The 23,830-nt window shown below is 34.6% G+C and overlaps 1 protein-coding gene across 2 annotated transcripts in view; it reads left to right on the top strand.

The window, feature by feature from the left end:
* Positions 1 to 23,830, top strand: part of C6 (complement C6) — a 71,149-nt gene that overhangs the window by 12,025 nt on the left and 35,294 nt on the right. For both annotated transcript variants that reach the window (XM_012777779.3, XM_012777778.3), the window contains 4 exons: positions 857 to 998; positions 10,810 to 10,948; positions 17,712 to 17,912; positions 22,726 to 22,966. In XM_012777779.3, coding sequence (XP_012633233.2) covers positions 857 to 998; positions 10,810 to 10,948; positions 17,712 to 17,912; positions 22,726 to 22,966 — 723 coding nt within the window. The remainder of the gene's footprint in view (positions 1 to 856; positions 999 to 10,809; positions 10,949 to 17,711; positions 17,913 to 22,725; positions 22,967 to 23,830) is intronic.

Here is a 23,830-nt window from a genome sequence, read left to right as displayed (position 1 = left end):
TCACTCATTCGCTACCTAATACAGTAGTACCTAAGCACTTAAGTTGTCCAAAAAGTAATTAGATATAGTAAATTGTATGCAGTAAATCAATTGTCTACAGTAATTATACATAGAAAAGTATATAGTGAATATATTTATGAAAATATATAGTAATTATGTATAGTAAAATAATTATATATAACAAGATACACAGACACTAAGTATGTAATTTGTTTTTCATAAATTATACAACTATGTAAACAACCCCCAATCAAGATAAAGAAAATTCTCATAAATCCAAAAAGTTCCTTCCTTCTTCTTTCTAGTTAATTCCTCCTCCTTATTCTTTAACATTATATCAGGGAATCACATGGTATGATTCTTCTGTGTTTGGCTTCTCTCAATTGACATAAAATTTTAGAGATTCAGACATGCTACCATCTAGAGACATGCTATCTCTAGATGTAGGGGGGGGTGTAAAATTACAGGGTTTTTTTGTAAATAAAGAACAGTGACTTTGAGTCTTCTATCCTAGATCAAAACAAAATTCTGAACCTACTGTTAATTTTCTTCTACAGAACATGATCTCTATAGCAAGCTCACTGAAATGGTAATGTGCTTCTAGAATTATTTCTCTTGTTAAAGACCATCAGCCCAATGACAACTAAATAATTCTATGGTGACTCTTATAATCTTAAAACACAAGTAAAAAATACCACTTTATCACTCCATTTCCATATGTTTGTAAACCTTCATCTAAAATAATGAAACTTGCCCTCAACTTTCCCTTGAAATTTAAACCATTGTGTTTTAAATTAGTAAGTACTTTCTAAAATGGTAATTTGTTGCAATGTTATTGTTTGCTTTTCTTGACTAGGCCGCTGCATTGCCAGAAAGTTAAAATGCAATGGAGAAAATGACTGTGGAGACAATTCAGACGAAAGGGGTTGTGGAAGTCCAAAGCCAGTGTGCTCACGGCAGTATAATCCCATCCCTAGTGTACAGCTGATGGGTGCTGGGTATGTAACATCTTTTTACCATTTTGGGGTGAAAAGATATCTCAGAACTAATGAGTCAGAAGCAGTAATCAAGCAACAAGACATATCACTGTCCATCTTCCTCATTAACTTCTTACTACTCCCACCATCCCTGTCTCTGATACTTGGCTACCATGTTCAGGCAGCATGTGACCACTATTCTCACTCCTAAGGAATAAAAGCTGGCATTTTCACATTTAGTTTATGTTAGGCAATGTTATGGGCCCTTCATAAATATTGCTAGTTTTATTTCTCAGACATCCCTCAGAAAACTCTGGAATGGATCAGGGCACACTGGTGGGAAGCCAGCCAAGCTGGGAGGTTCCAGGGTGGATTCCTGGAGCTAGGTCTTGAATGGGTGAGTAACCACTCAGAAATGTCAGGAGGAAATTGAGAAAAAAAGATACTAGAAAGGTATTCTTATGGGTGTCTTGAAAATTAGAACTCTAGAGAAACAAGACCAATCTTCCAGGAGAAATTACAAGCCCAGAGTCAATAATGGGAGACAAAGCCATAAGGAAAGGAGTTAAGCAAACACAGAAATAGAAGAGGCTAATAAACAATGGTGTGGAAAAAGTAAAACAGTAAGAGGTGAAGTGAATATAGCTAGGGGATCTTGTCCCATGGACTATGTGATATATGAGTAGGTCAGTAGAGTATAAAAGCGGAAGATCAGACTTATATTATCATCTTGTCTCAACTTACAATCTGGGAAACTGAGCCTCAGAAAGTTTAAATAACCTGTCCAAGTCTACCAAGTAGTAAAATGGTAGAAGGAGGATTCACATCCAGACTTCAAACCCACGTTATTTCTACCATTTCATGCTGATTCAGGACAATACCCATCATAGAGATGGGAACATCCTGGAAGAAATCTTAGGAGACCATGAAGTCCTATCTTTGAATAGTCCTCACAAATTCTAATGCTCAGATTTCAGGAATATCTGGTCATGGGGGCACTGGGAGTTGAGCAAGTGGTTCTAAGTTCATCAGACTGAACCAATGGGTTAAAATACTTTGGAAATATAAAAGAAGGCAATGAAGACAGAAGAACTAAGCATAACTTTGAAGCATAAGAAAAATCATGAAAGATAATCTCCTGTGCACTAGCATTCCCATGATAAAGAAACCTCACTTCAATATTTGGCCAGAGGCAGAGAGTTTGCTATCAGCTTTTGTTGCTTCATATTGGACTTCTAAAAAATTCAAGTATTCACTTATGGTGCAAGAGTTGTGTAATATGAAACCTTGAGGCGTGAAAGACAAACAGCCACAATTGCAAATACAACCTCATTTGACTTAGAATAAAACCCAGAAGTCATTGAACCAAACTCAAGGACATCAGTGAAATGGAAGAGTTATTTAATCTAAAAGTAAGAGAAGCTGGGTTCTAGACCTAGTTCAGCATTAACTTGCTACATCACAACCAAGTTATTTAACATTTCTGGGCCTTAGTTTCCTTATCTGTGTGTTGGATGACTACAGACTGACTTGAGGTTGTGTTCTAAGAGTTGCTAATTAGGGCTGATTTCAGTGAGAGTGCTTCAACATTATGTTCTTATCAATGTGCAGAAATGGTTTCCTTCTCTTCCTTTCCTGCAAGAAAGCATTGGCCAAACACTCCCACTGATAATCACATTTTCTAATGATCTGATTGATGAAGAATGACATTACAAACTCACCTCTTGTTCAGTTGGTCTAGACTTTAGAGTTACAGATGGGGAACACCACATGCTATGTGTACTTTGGCAGAAGGACTGTGTGGCCCTCTGCCAACCAGAGCTGTTGTCCCAAGGATTCTCAGAAATGAGCAAAGCCTGCTGGCTGAGGACAGGCAGTCCTTTCTTTGACTCCACAGGGACTGAGATTCTTGAGATTTGCTTATTTTAATTTCTTTCTAATCTGCTAGCTTTATAATCTCTGCCTCTTCCCTGTATCCTGCTCTGCAACTTATTTCTATCCACAAAAAATAGTTTACTGAGTGTCCATTCCTCTTTTCAAATGTTATCTCTCCAAGAAAAACTTTAACAAGGCATACTAAAATTTCTACATTGCCCACATCAGTCAATAGGTCCTAAATCTGAAGTGAGAAACAGGTGATAAGAGCACACTGTTTTTCTCAGACTTAGCCAAGGTATATACATATATATATATACACATATATATATATACACATACACACACATACACATGCTCACATACACATATGTATTTTTAATTTATATATTTTCAGTTAAATTCAAAAAGTTACCAAGTATGACCAAATTAGATAAAAGCACTCTAGAATATTAATGCAATATTGTATTGTATTGTATTGTATTGTATTGTATTGTATTGTATTGTATTGTATTGTATTGTATTAAGGCAATATTGTATTTGAAACACCAAACTATTTAAAGTCAATCTAAACATCTCAGAGGGGAGAGAAAAGAACAGAGTTGAAAATTGCTACATAGTTGGTTCAGCCCCTAAAAGATTCCTCAGGCATGTCTCAATGGAAATACATCCATAATATCCTATCTTTGGGCTCTGCAAATAGCTGTCACCTTTGTGGATTTCTCATGACTTGAGAGCCATTTTACTCAAGCCCTTTCTTGTTTGTGACAAACATAAGTACATAGTATAAGGCAGTATAAAGTCGAGAATCCTTTTTTTCTCACTGATGGCTCTTAACTTGGAAAATGCAAATGAATGAACCTTAAACACTTGTGTTTGTCCTGTTAATTTGTTTAGAAAGTTCTACCCAGACTAGCTCCTCATACTTCCTCCCTCAAATCCCCATTGATGCAAATTCAAATTTGAATGTGAATTCGAACCAATCTCAAATTGTGCTTGCAGATACTTGAGTATAATCTGCATCTAAGAGACCCCACAGGAACCACTGCTTTTTAAAGACAGTTTTATTGAGATAAATTTATAAGACATACAATTCACCCCTTGAAAGTGTGTAATTAAATTGTTTTTAGTTTAGTCACAGACTTGTATAACCATTATGCAATATAATTTTAGAACATTTTCAACATCCCCAAAGTGAAACCTTTGTATGTATTAGATGTCAAGCTCTATTTCTTTCCCCTTTCTACCCCACTCCTAGCCCCTAGGCAACCACTAATTCACTTTCTGTGTGTAGAATTGTTTGTATGCTAGACCTTTCATATAAATGAATCATATAATATGTAGCCTTTGTGTCTGCCTTCTTGCACTTAGTATAATGTATATTCACCCATATACTCACAACGAATTCATCCATATGCTCATAACTAATACTACAGAAATACAAGAATCATTAGAGACTATTATGAAAACAATATGCCAACAAATTGGGAAAACTAATAGAAATGGATATATTTCTCAATACATACTACCTACCAACATTGAACCAAGAAGAAATAGAAAGCTTGAAAGAACTAATTACAAGTAATGAGATTGAATCAGTAATACAAAGTCTTTAAACAAAGAAAAGCCCAAGACTGAATGGCTTCTCTGCTGAATTCTAATAAACCTTTAAATAATTAATACAAATTCTTCTCAAGCTATTTCAAAAAATTAAAATATAGGGAATTTTTTAAACTCATTTTACAAGGCCAGCATAACCCTGATACCAAAACCCGCATAAAGATGTAACAACAGAATACAGACCAATATCCTTGATAAACATAGATGCAAAAATTCTCAACAAAATACTAGCAAATCAAATTCAACAGCACATCAAAAAGATTATACACTATGATCAAATGGGATGTATCCCAGAGATGCAATGATGGTTCAATATATGCAAATCAATAAGTGTGTTATATCACATAAACTCAATGAACTACAAAAACCATATGATCATTTCAGTAGATGCAGAAAAATATTTGATAAAATTCAATATCCCTTCTTGATAAAACTCTTAACAAATTAGGTATGGAAGGAATGTACCTTAATACAATAAAAGCCAAATATGGCAAACACGCAGCTAACATTATATTGAATGGGGAAAAGCTGAACAAAAGCTGAAAAAAAGCTTTCCTCTAAGAACTAGAAAAAGAAGGATACCCACTCTTATTCAACATAGTATTGGAAGTCCTAGCCAGAGCAATTAGATAAGAGAAAGAAATAAAGGGCACCTAAATTGGAAAAGAGGAAGTCAAATTGTCTCTATTTGCAAACAACATAAACATATATACATATAAAAGCCTAAAGACTCCAACAAAGCTGTTGGAACTGATAGATGAATTCGGTAAAGTTGCAGGATGCAAAATCAGCATACAAAACTAAGTAGCATTTCTATACACTAACAACGGATTAGTGGAACAAGAAATCAAAAAAGCAATTCCATTTACAATAGTTACAAAAATAAAATACCTAGTAATACACTTAACCAATGAGGTGAAGAACCTCTACAAGGAAAACTATAAAGCACTAATAAAAGAATTTGAAGAGGATACAAAAAAATAAAAAGACCTCCCATGTTTATGGACTGGAATAATTAATATTATTAAAATGACAATACTACTCAAGGCAATTGACAGATTCAATTCAATCCCTATTAAAATTCCAATGATGTTCTTCACAGAAATAGAAAAAATAATCCTAAAATTCATATGAATCCACAAAACACTCTAAATAGACAAAGCAATCCTAAGCAAAAAGAACAAAGCTGGAAGTATCACCCTACCAGATTTCAAAATATACTACAAAGCTATAGCAACTGAAACAGCATGGTATTAGCATGCAAATGGACTTATAGATCAATGAAACAAAATAGAGAATCCAGAAGTAAATCCATGTATTTACAGTCAATTGATTTTTGACAAAGTTGCCAAAAACATTCATTCGTCTCTTCAAGAAATGGTGATGGGAAACATGGATATCCATATTCAGAAGAATGAAACTCGACCCTTATGTCTCATTTTATACAGAAATGGATTAAAGACTTAAATTGAAGACCCCAAACTTCAAAACTACCAGAAAAAGAAAAAACACAGTGGAAACAATTTAGGACATTGGTATAGGGAAATGAGAAAAGATTTTATAATAAGACCTCAAAAGCACAGGCAACAAAAGCAATAATAGTCAAATGGGATTATATCAAACTAAAAAGCTTCTATGCAGCAAAGGAAATAATCAACATAGTGAAAAGACAATTTCCAGAATTGAAGAGAATATCTGCAAACTATACATCCAACAAGGGCTTACTGAAAGGTGCTCAGCACAGGTGTTAATGTCTTTCTTGATATGACTGTCAAGGTCTCCCCTGGCATAGGCAACCCTGGACTATATGAGCCAGGAGCCAGAACTTCTAATTCTGGACTATAGGAGCCAGGAGCCAGAACTACATATCCAGAATATGTAATGAACTCAACAGTAAAAAAGTAATAATAATAATGATCCAATTAAAAATGGGCAAATGAATTGAATAGACATTTTTCAAAACAAGACTTACAAATGGCAAAAAATATATGAAGAAATGCTCAACATCACTAATCATTAAGGAAATGCAAATTAAACCCACAATGAGATATCATCTCACCCCAGTTAGACTGGCTATATATCCAAAGGAAAGGAAATAAGTATATTGAAGAGATATCTGCATCTCAATATTTATTGTAGCACTATTTACAATTGCCAAGATATGGAATCAACCTAAGGTTTCATCAACAGACAAATCGATAAAGAAAATGTGTTATAGATGTACAAATAGAATGCTACTCAGCCATAAAAAAGAATGAAATACTGTCATTCGAGGAACATGAATGAGCCTGGAGGACATTATGTCAATCAAGTAAGTCAGTAATAGAAAGATAAACTGCATTTCTCACTCATATTTGGAAGATTAAAAAATTGATATCACAGAGGTAAAGAGTAGAATAGTGATTACAATAGTGGAGGAGGGATGGAAAGAACACAAAATTATGGCTAGATAAGAGTAATAAGTTCTAATGTTCTATAGCATTGTAGAGTAGCTATATATATATATATATATATATATATATATATATATAATAATTACTTTTTAAAATATCTAGAACAGAAGATTTTGAATGTTCCCAACTTGAACAAATGATAAATGTTTGAGGTGATGAATATGTTAATTACCCTGATTTCATCACTATACATTCATTGTATGTATCAAAGCATCACTATGTACTCCATATATATGTAAATTATATTTTAATTAAACAAAACTTTAAAACATAATAAAAAAGTTGGCCGGGCGTGGTGGCTCACGCCTGTAATCCTAGCACTCTGGGAGGCTGAGGCGGGCTGATTGCTCAAGGTCAGGCTGCTCAAAACCAGCCTGAGCAAGAGCGAGACCCCGTAGTCTCCACTATAAATAGAAAGAAATTAATTGGCTAACTAATATATACAGAAATAATTAGCCGGGCATGGTGGCACATGCCTGTAGTCCCAGCTACTCAGGAGGCTGAGGCAATAGGATCGCTTGAGCCCAGGAGTTTGAGGTTGCTGTGAGCTAGGCTGATGCCACGGCACTCACTCTAGCCTGGGCAACAAAGTGAGACTCTGTCTCAAAACAAATAAATAAATAAAACATAATAAAAAAGTCTGTCCATATAAAGTATATGTCAGTACTTCATTCCATTTATGACAGAATAGTGACCTATTCATCTGTTGATGGCATTTGCTTTTTTCCTACCTTGACTTGTATGAGTAATGCTGTTATGAAAATTTATGAACAAGTTATTGCATCGATATATATTTTCAATTTCTTATTTACATACCTAGGAATGGAATTACAGGGAGTAATTCTATGTTTAATTTTTGAAAATCTCCCAACTATTTTTAAAAGTGGCTATACCATTTTATATTCCTACTAGTTATGTATGATTGAAAATCAATTTCTCCACATCTTCTCCAACACATTTTTTGTCTATCATTTCTACTCATGCTAGCCTAGTGGGTGTGAAATGGCATCTCATTTTGGTTTTGATTTGTATTTTCTTAATGACTAATAATATTGAGCATCTTTTCCTGTGCTCATGTGTCATTTGCATATCATATTCAGAGAAATGTCTATTCAGATATTCAGATTCTTTGCCCATTTTTTAATTAAGTAATTTGGTTTTCATTATTTAGTTCTAAGAGTTCTTAATATATTCTGGATGTAAGCTCCTAATTCGATATATGATTTGTAAATATTTTCTCCTATTTGTCTTTTCACTTTCTTGATGATGTCCTTTGAAGTACATATTTTGAAGTACAAAAATTTTAATTCTGATGACATCCAATACATTTATTTTTTCCTTTGTTGCATGTGCTTTTGGTGTCATATCTAAGAAGGCTTTATCTAACCTGAAAACACAAAGATTTAGTCTTATGTTTTCTTCTAAGAGTTCTGTGGTTTTAGTTCTTAAGTTGAGGTCTATGGTCTATTTTTATTAAATTTTTTGTATCATATGAGAAAGGGGTCCAATTTCATTATTTGCACAGGACTATCAAGTTGTTACAGCACTAGTTTTTGAAAAAATAACAATATTTTTCCCCATTAAATTGTTGAAACTCAGTTGATCATAGATTTATGAGTTTATTTCTGGACTCAGTCTGTTCCATTGATCTATATGTCTATTCTCATGCCAGTAGCACACTGTCTTGATTATTCTAGCTTTGAAGTAAGTATTATATCAGGAAGTACAATGCCTCCAACTTTGCCCTTCATTCTCAAGATTGTTTGGGCTATTCTAGGTCTATTGTATTTCCATATGAATTTTAGGATCAGCTTGGCAATTTTTTACAGAAAAAGCAGGTGAGATTTTGATGTTTTGAATTTGCTGATCAATTTATAAAATACTGCTATTTTAACCATATAAACTATTCTAATACATTAATATGGAATGTCTTTCAATTTACTTGGATTTTATCAAATATCTTTCAACAGTTGCTTATTCTTTTTGTATAAAAGTGTTAGATTTATTAAATAATTCCTCAGGGTTTTATTCTTTTAGATGTTTTTATAAATGGAATTGTTTTCTCAAATTTATTTTTGGATTGCTCATTGCTATTGTATAGAAATACACTTGATTTTAATCTGTTAATCTTGTATCCTGCAAGCAATCACTTTTGAATTTAGTATGCCATTCTTTTAATGAAATTAAGATACATTTATGCTAGTGGCAAATTGAGAGGACTAATACGTACTGTTGCACCTTACAAGCCAGGCCAAGCATGTGTCAATCACTATTAATTCTCACAACTACCCTAAGGAAGCCATCCTTACCTCCATTTTCAAGTGAGGAGACAATTTCAGAAACTTAAAAACTGTGTGTATGTATACATGTGTGTGCATGTATTTCTACATTAATTCAATTATATTGTTATAGAATTTACAAATATTTATATTAGCCATTAATTATTTTAATGATATAACATCATTTTACAACTTTCAAAATTATCCTCTCTCATTTTTGAGAGAAAAATATTGTGTCAGTTGTTTAGAAAAAGTGCCTGAATAGTTGATTGTATTTTCTGCTTTAAATCCAAATGTCTGGTAGCAGATCGCAAAAGTCTTGAAACTATTTCTTGATACCCTCTCAAGTGGATGAGTCTCTTTGTCTTTTCTTAGATCTGTGTGGTAGTTATGAAACCTAATGTTGGAGCTTATGGTAAGGGTGACGCCTTTTAGATACTTTCTGTCTTGTGATTTAGCACTATAGAAGTACAGGGGAAACAGACATGTAGGTGGTGGATGATATTCTTGAGGACACTTAGAACCCCCTGGAGCCCCCACCACCATCAGAATGGATGAGTGTATGTGTGGGTCAGAAGGCTGGGAGGATAGGAGTATCATTCCTTCTTCTCCATGGACTTTTCCAGCGATATTCTGCAGAGCCTTGTTATGTGTTCTGTGGAAGACAAAGTCTATATATATATATATATATATATATATATATATATATATATATATATATTTGTTTAAATATATTTGGATGCTGATAATTTATATTTTCAAAGGCTCTCACATGACCTACAGAAAACTATTTTTATAATCTATGTAATCTAGCATTACCAAAATTTTTGACAAAAACTACTTTTTTCACAGAATACATGTTTATATCTCTAAGAATTTGTAAAAGTCTGAGCATCTTAAGAAGGTTTTTATCTATCACAAAACCACTTCATAAATGCTTGATTTATGCTAAGCTAATTAATCTCCATGTATCTCAATTTCTTAATTTGTATCTATAGCATATGGTTATTATAAATATTAAATAAGTCACTATTTGTAAAGCACTTAACTAAGTTAAAATTTGTAAAGTGCTTACTATTTCCTGATTTATAGTATACAGCATGCAAACATTTGTTAAATAAAATAGATGGTAAGTATTATAATCACATTTATTAATAAAAGCAATAATGTTATTGTAATTCCATTAAAATATTGCTATTATTATTTCATTATTAATTCTCTGTCAGGATTCTACTCAGAAGGGAGTGAGCCCAGAATAGCATTTATTATATAATAATTTATTCCACAATCTGCTTTCAAAGTTTGCACTGAATTTATAGGTCATGAAAAAATTATAAACCCAAATTTTATTTTATGCTAAAAGCCTAGACCAATTAAGTGGAATAGGAAAATCTTATAGAACCTTATAGAAACTCAGCAGGGCTGAGTTTTGGCTTCCAGCCCTCTTTGGATGCTTCACCATGGACTAGAAAAACATTGACTTTCCTTCAAGTCATTTGTCATGAGTCAAAAATGTCTAGAAGAGGAATTTCTTTCACATATATAAGGTAAATTTTAAATATTGCTCTACATCTATTGAATTCTTGAAAATTACTTTGTTTCTAGGTTTCATTTTCTGGCAGGAGAGCCCAGAGGAGAAGTCCTTGATAACTCTTTCACTGGAGGAATATGTAAAACTGTCAAAAGCAGTAGAGCGAGTAATCCATATCGTGTTCCAGCCAATCTGGAAAATGTCAGCTTTGAGGTATGACAGCCTATCGTGGTGGCAGCTCCAATGCCAATGGTGATTATAAGCTAAATTTCTCATTAAAAATTAGTGATGAATGAAAAGATAGTGAATGCAAAGGTAGTGAACATTTTAATCACCTCTTATGTATTTGTATTTCATCTGTCCACAATCCAATGATGTCAGTGTTATCATCAATTTACATGTGAAAAAAACTAGGCTAACTAATCTGCCCCAGTCAAACAACTAGTAAGAAGTGAATTCGAGGTTCAGACCCAGGTTTCCCTGATTTGAGTTCATGCTTTCTCCAGTGAATAGTCAGCTCTAACATATCCCCATACAGATAAATTGTTTGAATTATTCAGAATTTTTTCCTACCATAGCTAGTTCTCATAGATAACTGTGAAATTTAGACATTAAAAAAGTACCACAGGAAAGGGCATTTATTGAAACCTTAAAATCTGTACCCCCATAATATGCTGAAATAAATAAATAAATAAATAAAAACGTACCACAATCATAGGGAAAAAAATCACAATAAGACTAAGCATAATGAGATAGTTCTGCTTACCTTACTCTCTATTTTATTTGTTGGTTTGGAGTTTTTTGTCTGTTTTCCTAAGTGGTAATGAGCATACTACCTATTTCCAGAATCTACCATAGTACCTTACACATGATGAATGCTCAGTATTTGCTGTACCAAAGTGAGCATTCAACTTCTTTTAATTTGTGATACAATAAATAGGAAGTACATGATTTTAATGGTGACATCCATTCATGCAGATTTGAATTTTAATTTCATAAGGTCTAATCATTTCTCAGAACAATTTTATGGGTAGTATGAGTTCAGCAAGAAGTCATTTAACTCTTCCTTTAAAAAGACTTTTATAGACATATAAATATAGGAATTTTCCAATTTGATACATTCAATTTGAAACCATTTAATATATAATAGTAAATGGGGAATGCCTTTAGAGTCCAACTGCCAAATTCAACTCCTCTAGGGAGACTTATGGAACTTAAAATACATTGTATTGAAAAAGCTTTGTAGATAGAGCTAAAACCTGAATTTTTACATATAATATTGTTCTGTCAGAGGTTGCCTTGTAGCTTCTAACCAACAAACCCACAAGCTTACTTTCAAAATACAATAATGTCCCAACACTATACTGCCTATATTCTCAGCAAGCATCTATTTCATGCAGTTTTACAAGTAAATTATACAAAGTATATGAGATTAGGGAAAATTTGGGCTTAGATAACACTTTCTACTTATATGCTAATTTAGAGTTTTCAAAGTACTTCATGTATTGTCATACTTGATTCCCATAAACACCTCCCCATAAAGGTAAATTGTTTATATCCATTTTACTAATTGGAAATTTAGGCTAATTGACATTGAACTTTCTCAAGAGTTATGTAGAAAGTAAATGGCACAGAAGAATTAGAAGTTCTGGCTCCTGGCTCCTATAGTCCAGGGTTGCTATGCCAGGGGAGACCTTGATAGTCATATCAAGAAAGACATTAACACCTGTGCTTAGCACCTTTCATAAGCTATCATTTAAAAGGTATCCTCTGTCTAGTGATGTGCTGAAGCCTGCTCTTCCAGCTCACAGAGCCAGTTGCTAAATTTTCAGGAATTTTGTAATTTGATTGTCAAATATAGCCAATATTAAATATATGATCTTACAAGTAAATATGTTAAAATACAGGCTATAATTACTCAAAATTTATCACTTGTCAATTATTTTGCTACATTGTATCATTATTTGACCTCTTGAGTTTATTTATATTATATTTATTGTATCTATATCATCAAAATGCTCTGTGATTTGCTACTGTGCATCTCTTCCCAACTTTGAATTCAGGGCACCCCAAAGGTAGGTTAAAATCAGCCATAGTAGGAATATACACACCATGGAAAAGGAAAATGTTTTAGTAAATCAGGGCTTTTTTTCCCCTCCCAGGGAGCTGGTTAAACATTTACCAAGAGATGGCTAGGTTCACCCACATAACTTGGTAATGCAAGCCTGGATGGCAAGTTACTTGAGGAAATACAGCCAGAAAATCCTTGTTCAGATTAAAGTACACTCATTTCATTATCAATATATATCAGCTCTAAAACTTGTCTAACCTTAACAACCTACCTGAGCTATTCTTTATATGTCATTGAATTTTAGGTAATAGTCAAATACTGAAGAAGATCATAGTGATATTTCTTCAAAGATGTAGAAATGATGAAACTCAAGGTCACAAGCTGTTGGTTTACTTTTCAGTGATCTCTATATTACTTTAGTTTCTATATTACTTTACTATTACTAATTACTATATTACTTTATTCATGCCTTTAGCAGGAGCTATACCTTATAGAAAACAACAGAGGAGGAGAAATTCAGCAGGCATCTGACTTCCCTTCTTCTATAGTAATGGAGCTTATCAAGGCAGATAAGACAGATCAAATAATGGATTGGTTGGTACACAAAGATTAGAGAGGCTCATGAAGGGAGCCTTTGAGATCGGAATTAGAATAGAAGACCATAGAAAAACTACAGGACAGGTGATGGAACAGACACCAAGTAGAAGACTATCAATAAGGATAGGTTAGGTTACACCACAATAAAAATTCTGAGATGTCAGTGTCTTAAAACAGTTTACTCATACAGCGTATCCAGTGAAAGTTAACAAGGACTCTACTTATAGTAGTCACTCAGAAACCCAGGGACTTATGAGGTTTTATCTTGACACATCCTTCCATGATCAAGTCCCCCCCACTAAAAAAAGTGACATATTGCCCATCAACTCTTAAAATGACAGATATCATTTACATTCACATTTCATTGGCCAAAAGGAGTAAGGAAATACAAGTTTGCTATGTTCCCAAAAGTAGAGAGAAGTTGTAAACCAGGTAATGACTAACACAAGTGTGAGTCAGGAGCTGGTCAGCATTGGTGCCTTTGGTGGCAGGCAGTGGGAAACCAATCACAGAAACTATGATCCTGAAGTTAGACTCTAGTCTCTTGAAAAAATATAAAACAAGGTGGTACTTGGTTATAAAAACAAACCCAATTGTGAGATCTATGGTGCATAGTATAAGGATGCATTTGAGCTATATTCTGCTCAAGGCATAGGCCTATCCAGCAGTTGGGTGCCTGACTTGAATGTGTTTTACGGAGATGAGAAGAGAGTTGTGGAGGGAGGTCAAGAAGTCCATCAGGTCAACAAGTCCTTAGTCATTACTTCATCTCTGCAATTAATGTGTTATATATGACTGGTGCCTCTTGTGTTTGTGTGTGTGTTTTAGTCTCCTCAATATTGTGTGTTTCATATGAGAACTTTAAAATGAGGTCACATTAGCAGTAACACCAGAATTATGCCTCTTACAGATTCCCCAACTGCTAAATGCAGAGCTCAGTAACCTTAAGATCCTTGTACCAGTCCCCAGAGTTATATCAATTACTCTAGAATCCTCCCCTCTTTTCCTCAGTGCTACTGCTTTGCTACTGGCTGTCTACTAAGCATTTGCTGTCACTAGCAAACTCAGAGTGTGGCTACTACCACTAAACTCTTCTTACCGATTTACTGACCTACCCAGACTCTGCCTCTTGCTGCATCCCAAAGCCTGCAAGCACCTTAATAGCTCTGCAATCCCTCAATTCTTCCCTAAACTCGTATGAAATCCATTTTAGGTTCCGTCTCTAACCCTCACACCAAAGGAAACTAGATGTCTCCATTCCCCAACTCCATTCTCTCATGTCTCCATTCTCTCAACTCTCTCCTGCCTCTCCCAACAAACCCACCTCCTTCTTTCTTCAAACACAAAATTAAAAGTGTTAATGCATGCATATTGAGCCCCCAGGGGGTCATCACCCCACCAGATCCACAGATAGTCAGGATGAGCTCAGAAATAATGTGTAAAATAGGGAATCAAACTTTTCCCCCAGTCTCTGGGCAATTTCTCTTCCTGGGAAAGTCTAGGAAAATGGTGTTCAACAGAGCCTACTTGCTGTTCCTTATGTATCACTAGAAGAACTCATCTTCCTCTTTCAAAAGTTGCCTTGGATTGCCATATTTCCTTTCACAGACTAGCATTTCCATCACCCTCTACTCCCCTTCTCCCCTTCTCTCTCCCCAACATCTACTTGGCCAACAACTCCTGTAGATTTACCTCCTAAATATCTTTCAAATTGACCAGTTTCTCACCATTCAATGACCATTTGCAAAACAAATGTGATAATGACACTCTGAATTTTTATTCATTAAATTAATATTGATTAGGCCGGGCGCTGTGGCTCACGCCTGTAATCCTAGCTCTTGGGAGGCCGAGGCGGGCGGATTGCTCAAGGTCAGGAGTTCAAAACCAGCCTGAGCAAGAGCGAGACCCCGTCTCTACTATAAATAGAAAGAAATTAATTGGCCAACTGATATATATATAAAATTAGCCGGGCATGGTGGCGCATGCCTGTAGTCCCAGCTACCCGGGAGGCTGAGGCAGAAGGATCACTCGAGCCCAGGAGTTTGAGGTTGCTGTGAGCTAAGGCTGACGCCACGGCACTCACTCTAGCCTGGGCAACAAAGCGAGACTCTGTCTCAAAAAAAAAAAAAAAAAAAAATTAATATTGATTAAGAACTTATTATATACAAAATCTTGCCTTTAGAATTAAATCCAAATACTTTAGAAGGACATGCAAGGCCTGGCCCCAGTTTCACAGTCTAATTTAATTTTTCACCACTGGTAACCCATAAACCTGCTCTCCCACCCAGCTGATATATAGTCAGGTGCTCGGGCCCTCTTCCTTACACGCTAACATTGTTTTCTTGTGATGACATGTCTCTGCGTGTATGAGAACTAATGCATAAAACAAATATTCGTAGTCTGAGTTTTTAAAGGAAATTCTAAAGAAATGTAAGCACCTATGTTTAAATACAGTTGTATTGTTTTGTTATTAACTAAAGAGCTTCATATCATGAACATTTTAAACACTACTTGCATGCACTGCATTATCAGAAAGTAACACTGCACTTTTGACTTTATTTTACTGTTGAGCAACAGTCTGCAGCTGAATAATTGTGTCTTTTCTTAGCTAATTGTGTCAGCTATTTAATGGTGAAATAGTTTGTCTCATAGTACATTTGAATATTGAGTATTTTTAAAATAACAAGAGATCTTTCCATTCCAAACCAGAAAAGCATCTTTAACACAAAGAAGTATAGCAAGTCCTCATTTAACATCATCAATAGGTTCTTGGAAACTATGACTTCAAGCAAAACAACATATAGCAAAATCAATTTTACCAAAGGCTAATTGACATAAACAGGAATTAAGTTCCTATGGGATATTTCTGGTCACAAAACCATAATTAAACTTCTAAATAAAGAACAAAACACTTCTAATGTTAAACATGAAAATAAATGTGAGCTGTACATACATTGAAGAAAGATTAATAAAAACAAGTGAAGAGAATGATTTACCCAATTTTTGGTGGATGAGTGAGTGACAACCATCATAGCAGTGGTGGGTTAAATCAAAGAATAAATGTTTGCAAAGTGAAAATTGTACAGAGTATCTCCTACCAATACACAATTCAAAACCAGACAATGACAAATACGGCAGCTTCACTGAGCACTTCCGTACTACATCATTTATTGCTGTGCATTTCTATGATAATTGTATACTTTACAAATTTTTATTTTATGATAATTTGTATTTATTCATCCATTCATTTTTCAACCTGCTCACTTCAGTTCAGGGTCATAGGCTGGAGCCTGTCCCGGCAACTCAGGGCCAGAGTGGGCACGAGTCCTGGACAGGATGCCATCCCATCACAGGATACATTTACACTCAGACCCACATTCAGGCTGAAACCACTGTGCACAGATTTGGGATGTGAGAGGAAACCTGAGTACCCAGAGAAAACCCACTCAAACATAGGGAGAGTGTAAAACCTCGACATAGACAGTGCCTCAGCGGGAATCAATTTTTTCTCGTCAGTGTTATAAGGAAACAATGTTGAACGAAGATGTTAGTCGAGGACCTACTACACTCATCAATCAATTTACTTTGCTACTTTATTAAATTCATCCATTGTTCTCTTCTTACATCATAACCATAACAGGGTTTGACTTGTTCTTGGGAAATACCCTGCTCTACTCACAGCTTAAGTCAAGTCCCACTGGCAGTTTTTTCTCTTCTTTCCAGATGGAGTTGATGAAAACTATCAACCATCCACCATGCAGAACCACTCAATTATTTATCCTCTTTCTCACAGATGAGGCCAGTAAAGGACTAAAGCCCAGGACTTCAATCATACTAAGGGAGTGGAGATGGGACTAGGGCAGGATCAAACAGCGTCTGCCCTCCCCTTTTCTAAGCATCTGTTTTCTAAAAGGCACCTTAAATTAGGTTGCACACTGCATTAAAATCACAGGCAGACTAAAAATAGCTCCCATTGCTTATCATCCAGTTAAATCTCAGCTTAGGTATCATTTTCTTAAGGAAGACTTTCCTGGTATCGTCTTTCTGAGTCTCATATTTATCTATGGGATCCCATTGGCAGCACAGCACTTACCATTTTGAATTAAGTGTTTGTGATTATCTCTTTTCCTAACTAAACAATTAACTCCCCGAGTGCAGGGACTAACATTATTCTTTGTTCTCTAGTAAAATGCATCCTCATAAGCATATACTGAAGCATAAGTGAATGAGTGTTCATTGCACTAGATATTCACAAGTTGCTCCACTATTTCCTAAATTGTGTTTTATTTCATACGGATTTTTCTCCAGGTACAAACTGAAGAAGATGATTTGGAAACAGATTTCTACAGGGATTTAACTTCTCTTGAACAGAATGAAAATCAACAAGCCTCATCTTCAAGGGGAGATCATAACTCTTTTAGGGTACCAATTTTTTTTTCCTCAAAGAAAAGTCAAAGTGTCAACCATAATTCTGCCTTCAAAGAAGCCATTCAGGTTTCCCACAAAAAGGTAATAAAAATGGTTCCCAATATTTTTTATTCTTTCTTGAAAATTAAAACCAATTCCAGCAATCATGAAACAAGAAGGAAAGAGTTTTGATATTATATCAGGATTTCTAACACAGATTTAAATAGTTTTACTTTTCTTTTCTTATATCCTACTTCAAAAGTTATAGAGATGATATGTAAATTGATGCTTTCTTTTTTTTTTTTTTTTTTTTTTTTTTTTGAGACAGAGTCTCACTTTGTTGCCCAGGCTAGAGTGAGTGCCGTGGCGTCAGCCTAGCTCACAGCAACCTCAAACTCCTGGGCTCGAGTGATCCTTCTGCCTCAGCCTCCCGGGTAGCTGGGACTACAGGCATGCGCCACCATGCCCGGCTAATTTTTTTATATATATATCAGTTGGCCAATTAATTTCTTTCTATTTATAGTAGAGACGGGGTCTCGCTCTTGCTCAGGCTGGTTTTGAACTCCTGACCTTGAGCAATCCGCCCGCCTCGGCCTCCCAAGAGCTAGGATTACAGGCGTGAGCCACAGCGCCCGGCCTGATGCTTTCTTTTTGCATGATTTGACTGTGTCATTGTTACATTCTTTTTATTTTCACTTTTCTTTGTCATACTGATTTAGGTGTGTTTCTTATAAACCACATGTAATAGGACTCTGTCTTTTTATATAATCTGATAATCTCAGGCCTTTGCCAGGGAAACTTAGCCAAGTTACCTTTAGCATACTCACCGAAATGCTTGATTTTATGTCTTACATCTTTTATTTTTCTTACTCATTTCACTTTGTTGCTGTTTCCTGTTTCCTTACATTTGCTGTTTTCATCACATTTCTATCTACTCTCTTTTGTCATTTTAGTCATTTCAGAAGTTCTGGCATACTTTTAAGTATTGCTTGTAGTAACCTTTCTCTAGTTAAGGATAATTAAATCTATATTTTTCTTTTGCCAATGAAATGATATCTATAGCCCCCAAAAGATGTTGTACTTACCCATTCCTCACATACTGTCCCCACTATGTCCTCGAGAACACATTTGCTTCTCTACTTGCCCATCATGAGCTCCCAACACCAGTTCTAGTGATATTGTCAAAGACCTTTGTGTTTCAAGCTTTGCCCAGAGGTTGTTTTATATTTGTTTTTGTAGTCTATATGTTAGTTCATATTAATATTTTATTATGACTGTTCTCTACTTTTTAAGATTCCTCACATAACACTTGTAATTTCCAAGTTCATAGTCTATATTTTATATATGTATATGTATGTCACACAAACACAAGCATACACATACCCATCAGCATTTCTATTCCTTTCATCTTTCCTTTTTTGAGATTCTTGTTCTCATTCATTGTGGTCATTTTCTGTAGTATTTTCCTCAGATAGGACACATGCCAGGTAAATTCCCTAAATCCTTACATATTTAAATTGCCTACCTTTTACCTAAGCAATAAAGATTAAAAAAAAATCTTGGTTGTATCATAGTCTTGTTCTCTTGATAGTCAGTAGATGTTTTTCTACTGTCTTCTAATTTTCATTGTTGTGTAAGAAAAATCACTCTCAAAGTTGATTTTTTTATTTTGTTTTTCGAGTATGGAAATTTTCAGTAATTTTCTTTTATGCTTAGAATTTAGTGTATGTCTAAGTATTGGGCTTTTCCTGTTAATACTGCAAGGAACTTACAGAACTCATTCCATGTGTGAAGATACACCTTCATCTGTCCATCTTTCTTCATATGCTCCCTCTTCTCCCATTATTTTCATGTTAAATCCTTTGGATATGTCTTCTCACTCTTCAATTATTTAAGAGACAGATTTCTATTAGAAATTTTTAGAAATTTGCAAAGGTCTTCTAAAATAGAGTCTATTCCTCCCAACAACCACCACTCTGAGTAGTATTTGCTCTTTCCCAAGAGATGCATGGGGAGAATGATCCCTGAATCACAGAACTTGAGAGGGGGGAGACAAAAGGAGGAGGGTTTTTTTCACCAATGCCAGAGCCAACGTGACCAGCAGTGAGAGGGCACCATATTATGGTTCCTTCTGCCTTTACCATAGTGCCTCCCCTATTTTTATTTATTCATCCATTCATACCTTTATATAAATATGAGACCTTACAGTACTTTATAGATAACTTTTCTAAACATTTCATTTATCCTTAAAACAATCCTAAAATGTAATCAGAGGAAATATTTTAACATCATTTTGGAGATGAATAAATTGAAGTCCATACATTTATTTTTAATTCAATAAACATTTATCAAATACCTACCATGTGGCAGGCAGGCACTACACTAAAGTCCAAGAAGCTGGGTGACTTTCAGTGATCTTAGAGTGACTAAATGCCAGAGTTGGGAATTGAAACCAGTTGGTCTGATTTTTGTCCACTGTTCTTATCCACTACATTACATTTCAACTACTTGATTTTTAAAATGTATTCATAACTTCAACAAACTATGGAAAGAATATGGTTCTGAAGATATGAATATGCAAAAATGATAAAATATTAATATGAAATGTCATTAGTTTTGGGTGGGCTGTGAGTCATATAGTGTCCTCCAAACTTACCAAATTATATTCATAAAACAAGTTAGTATCAGAATTTCTAGGTAGTAAAAGTATACATCTTCAGGCCCTTCCCTTAATCTACTGATTCAGAATATCTGGGGTTTGGCATATGATGATCTGGCCTTTTTTATAATCAACTCCTCAGCTCCCTCTGATATAGTATCCAGGATTGGACATAACTGCTTTAAAATATAGTCAAAGATGAGAGAGAAATGGAGATGTTTGAATGAGAGACATAGATATAAGTATCAGTCTTGACATTAAGACTTGTTCCACATAACTGCTTCATAAATATTTCAAACATACTAGAGAACATTTGTAAAGTCCTTATCTGTAGATAAACAGCAATTCTTTGATCTGCCTCAAATTGGAAACATTTAGGGCTGTTCACAGTATCAGGTTGGAACATATGAAACTGCTATTATTCAACCATTTTTGATTTACAAAATTGTCAGCCTCATATAGTTCAACCCAACATCATGACTATTGTCTTTGATTATGTCTGAACAGAATTAAGGAAATCTTATTCTAAATAGAAAATGCTACTGCAATCTGTCTTAGTCTTCAAGTAGTGAAAACAAGATGCTACAAACTTGAAAAATCAATTCAAACCCTTCAGTAGAGCTTAATGCTGTATTTATTTTGTCAATCACAGATCTAAGTAGACATTTGTTGAGCAAATAGTCTGTTTCAAAACAAAATATCAGTTAACTGTAAGATTCAGTGCTTTTCTGATATACTTCACAAAATTTAAACCACAAAAATATGATTAAAATAAGATCAGACTTCACAAACTGTTGAAAGATTAATAGATTATATATGGTTTAATAACCTGTTGTAATGTAACTTTTTAGTCTAAAGTAGCCAGTTCTAGCCATCATGCACTAGAAGTAGAGCACTGTGGAAGTGCTTGTGGTAACTTGAGCTATCAAAATTTAACTTGCATTTTCCATGATTTAGTCTTTAAAGCACCTGGAATTTTGAACCTATGAGAACAGGCATTTCAGATACTCAGGAAATAACTTACCAATGAAAGCACAGAGGCTCTCCAACTTTCAAAAGCTATCATTCCATGACAAAATTCAAGTATTAAATCTAAAAATAGAATTAATGGAAACTTACTAAAATGTAAGTTTCACAAGACACGGACTTTGCTTTATTAAATTCTCTCTCTGCAGCATCTGAGGTAGCTGCACAATGAATGTATTGAAGGCAAGAAAGTAGGAAGGAGGGATGGTTGGAGAAGGAAAAAGAAAGAGAAGACGGAAGATGAATAATGACTCTTTTTCAATACTTGGGATTTTTTTTCTCTTGTGTTAGCAGTCATTTTTTACCATAATTATAGTGTATAAGAAGATGGCTATTTAATAATTTACATTACTATAAAGTTATTTTGCTAAAATATCATCCTCATTCTGTTACTATTACTCAAACACTATAATTTGTTAAAACTGAGCAATCAGATAAAGTATATAAACTTAAAAAAAAACAGTATACATGGATACACTTATAAACCTCAGTGGTTATGTAGAAGGACAATCCAAACTATTAAGATTTTAAGCATAATAGCAACCCCCTAACCCTAAATTAACCTGACATAACAAGAAATGATAAAACAAATAAGTTTGCAAACAAACAAATATATTTCTGTATATGAGTAGAGGAGAGAGAATATAAATAATTTTGTTTAATTTCACCCCATAAGTAATTTATAATCATAGCATTTTGGAGTTGAAGGAGGTGTGAAATGTCATTTGGCACACAGTTGTCATCCTATCATTTGACAACTAAAGTCTAGAATTGAAATGCTTTTTTCCACTAGTGACAAAGGTGCAACTTGAATCTCAGTTGCATAACCTCCAGTTGAAAATTTACACAATCCGTTTCCAATCATTTGCATTAGCAAGCATTCTAAATAAAACTCAGTAGGAGTGCAGTCATAATTGACAATCAAGAGAGAAAGATCGACTTTTCTGGTAATTGATCTCTTCTTTTGTAGAGAACATATGACTTAGTCACAGAGTTTATTGAGATAATCTTTTCTGTTTAGTACTTTGAATATTCACACTGAAAAGTAAAATGAAAATTATAATTTTGTATGTGAGAACACACAACAAAGGGTTAAAATTGTTATAATACTATGATAGGAATAAAACTAATAATAAATCAATGACATTTAAATACTTGATACCTTAAGTTTTCATTACTTTTTAAATCATCTTGCTTTTTTTTTTTACTCTTTTCTCTCTTTCCATTTAGGATTCTAATTTTATTAGGATCCATAAAGTGATAAAAGTCTTAAACTTCACAATGAAATCTAAAGATCTGCAGCTTTCTGATGTTTTTTTGAAAGCACTTAACCATCTGCCTCTAGAATACAACTCTGCTTTGTATAGCCGAATATTTGATGACTTCGGGACTCACTACTTCACCTCTGGCTCCCTGGGGGGCGTGTATGACCTCCTCTATCAGTTCAGCAGGGAGGAACTAAAGAGCTCAGGTATGCTTTTCTCATCCCTCACTTATTTTAACTGGTATGATGGCATGCAATACATTTTTCTCTTACCTTATCATTTTAATTATTTTTATTTGACTTTATTTAGATCGTACTTTATTCCCAACATGATATGAAGAACAATCAGAACCATACATATTCAAATAAATAAAATAAAAATTAAAAATTAGGACAAAAAGAAGGAAAAATAGGGGTGCTTAATCTCTGAGAGTGGGCATCATGTTTTTCTTTGAATTTCCTGACATCTGGAAACATTATAAGCTACATAGTAGTTGTTACCCAAAAAGGAAGATGCGTGCCAATACCTTAAGGGATACAAAGTTTGTCCTGGCATTAAATTCTAAAAGATAATATAGCATATTTATAGGGGATAATTTTGTTTTATTTCTTTTCTTTTTTTTAATTTCATCATATTATGGGGGTACAAATGTTGTTAAGGTTACATATATTGCCCTTGCCTCCACTCCCCCCTCGAGTCAGGGCTTCAAGCGTGTCCATCTCCCAGGTGGTGCTCATCGAACTCATTATGTAAGTAAATACCCATCCCCCCCCCACCTGCCCGACACTCGATAAATGTTTTTTTGTTTGTTTGTTTTGACATTTTGGTTACATTTTATATCTTTGCCTCTCCCTAGGAAGGGTTAGAGGTATCCCCTTCCCCTCCACAATGCTCACCACTTCCCTAAGATGTGGGTCTATGCCCCCTATCCCTGAATCCCTGGTGAACACTACCACCATTTGAGCACCATAGTTTTAATCAGTCAGTACCAACTTGATGGTGAGTACATGTGGAGCCCATTTTCCTGATCTTGTGTCGCCTCATTTTGGATAATGGGCTTAAGCTTAATC

Source organism: Microcebus murinus, chromosome 11, assembly GCF_040939455.1.
Source record: "Microcebus murinus isolate Inina chromosome 11, M.murinus_Inina_mat1.0, whole genome shotgun sequence".
Classification (NCBI taxonomy): domain Eukaryota; kingdom Metazoa; phylum Chordata; class Mammalia; order Primates; family Cheirogaleidae; genus Microcebus; species Microcebus murinus.
This window is presented reverse-complemented; position numbering and strand designations above follow the sequence as displayed.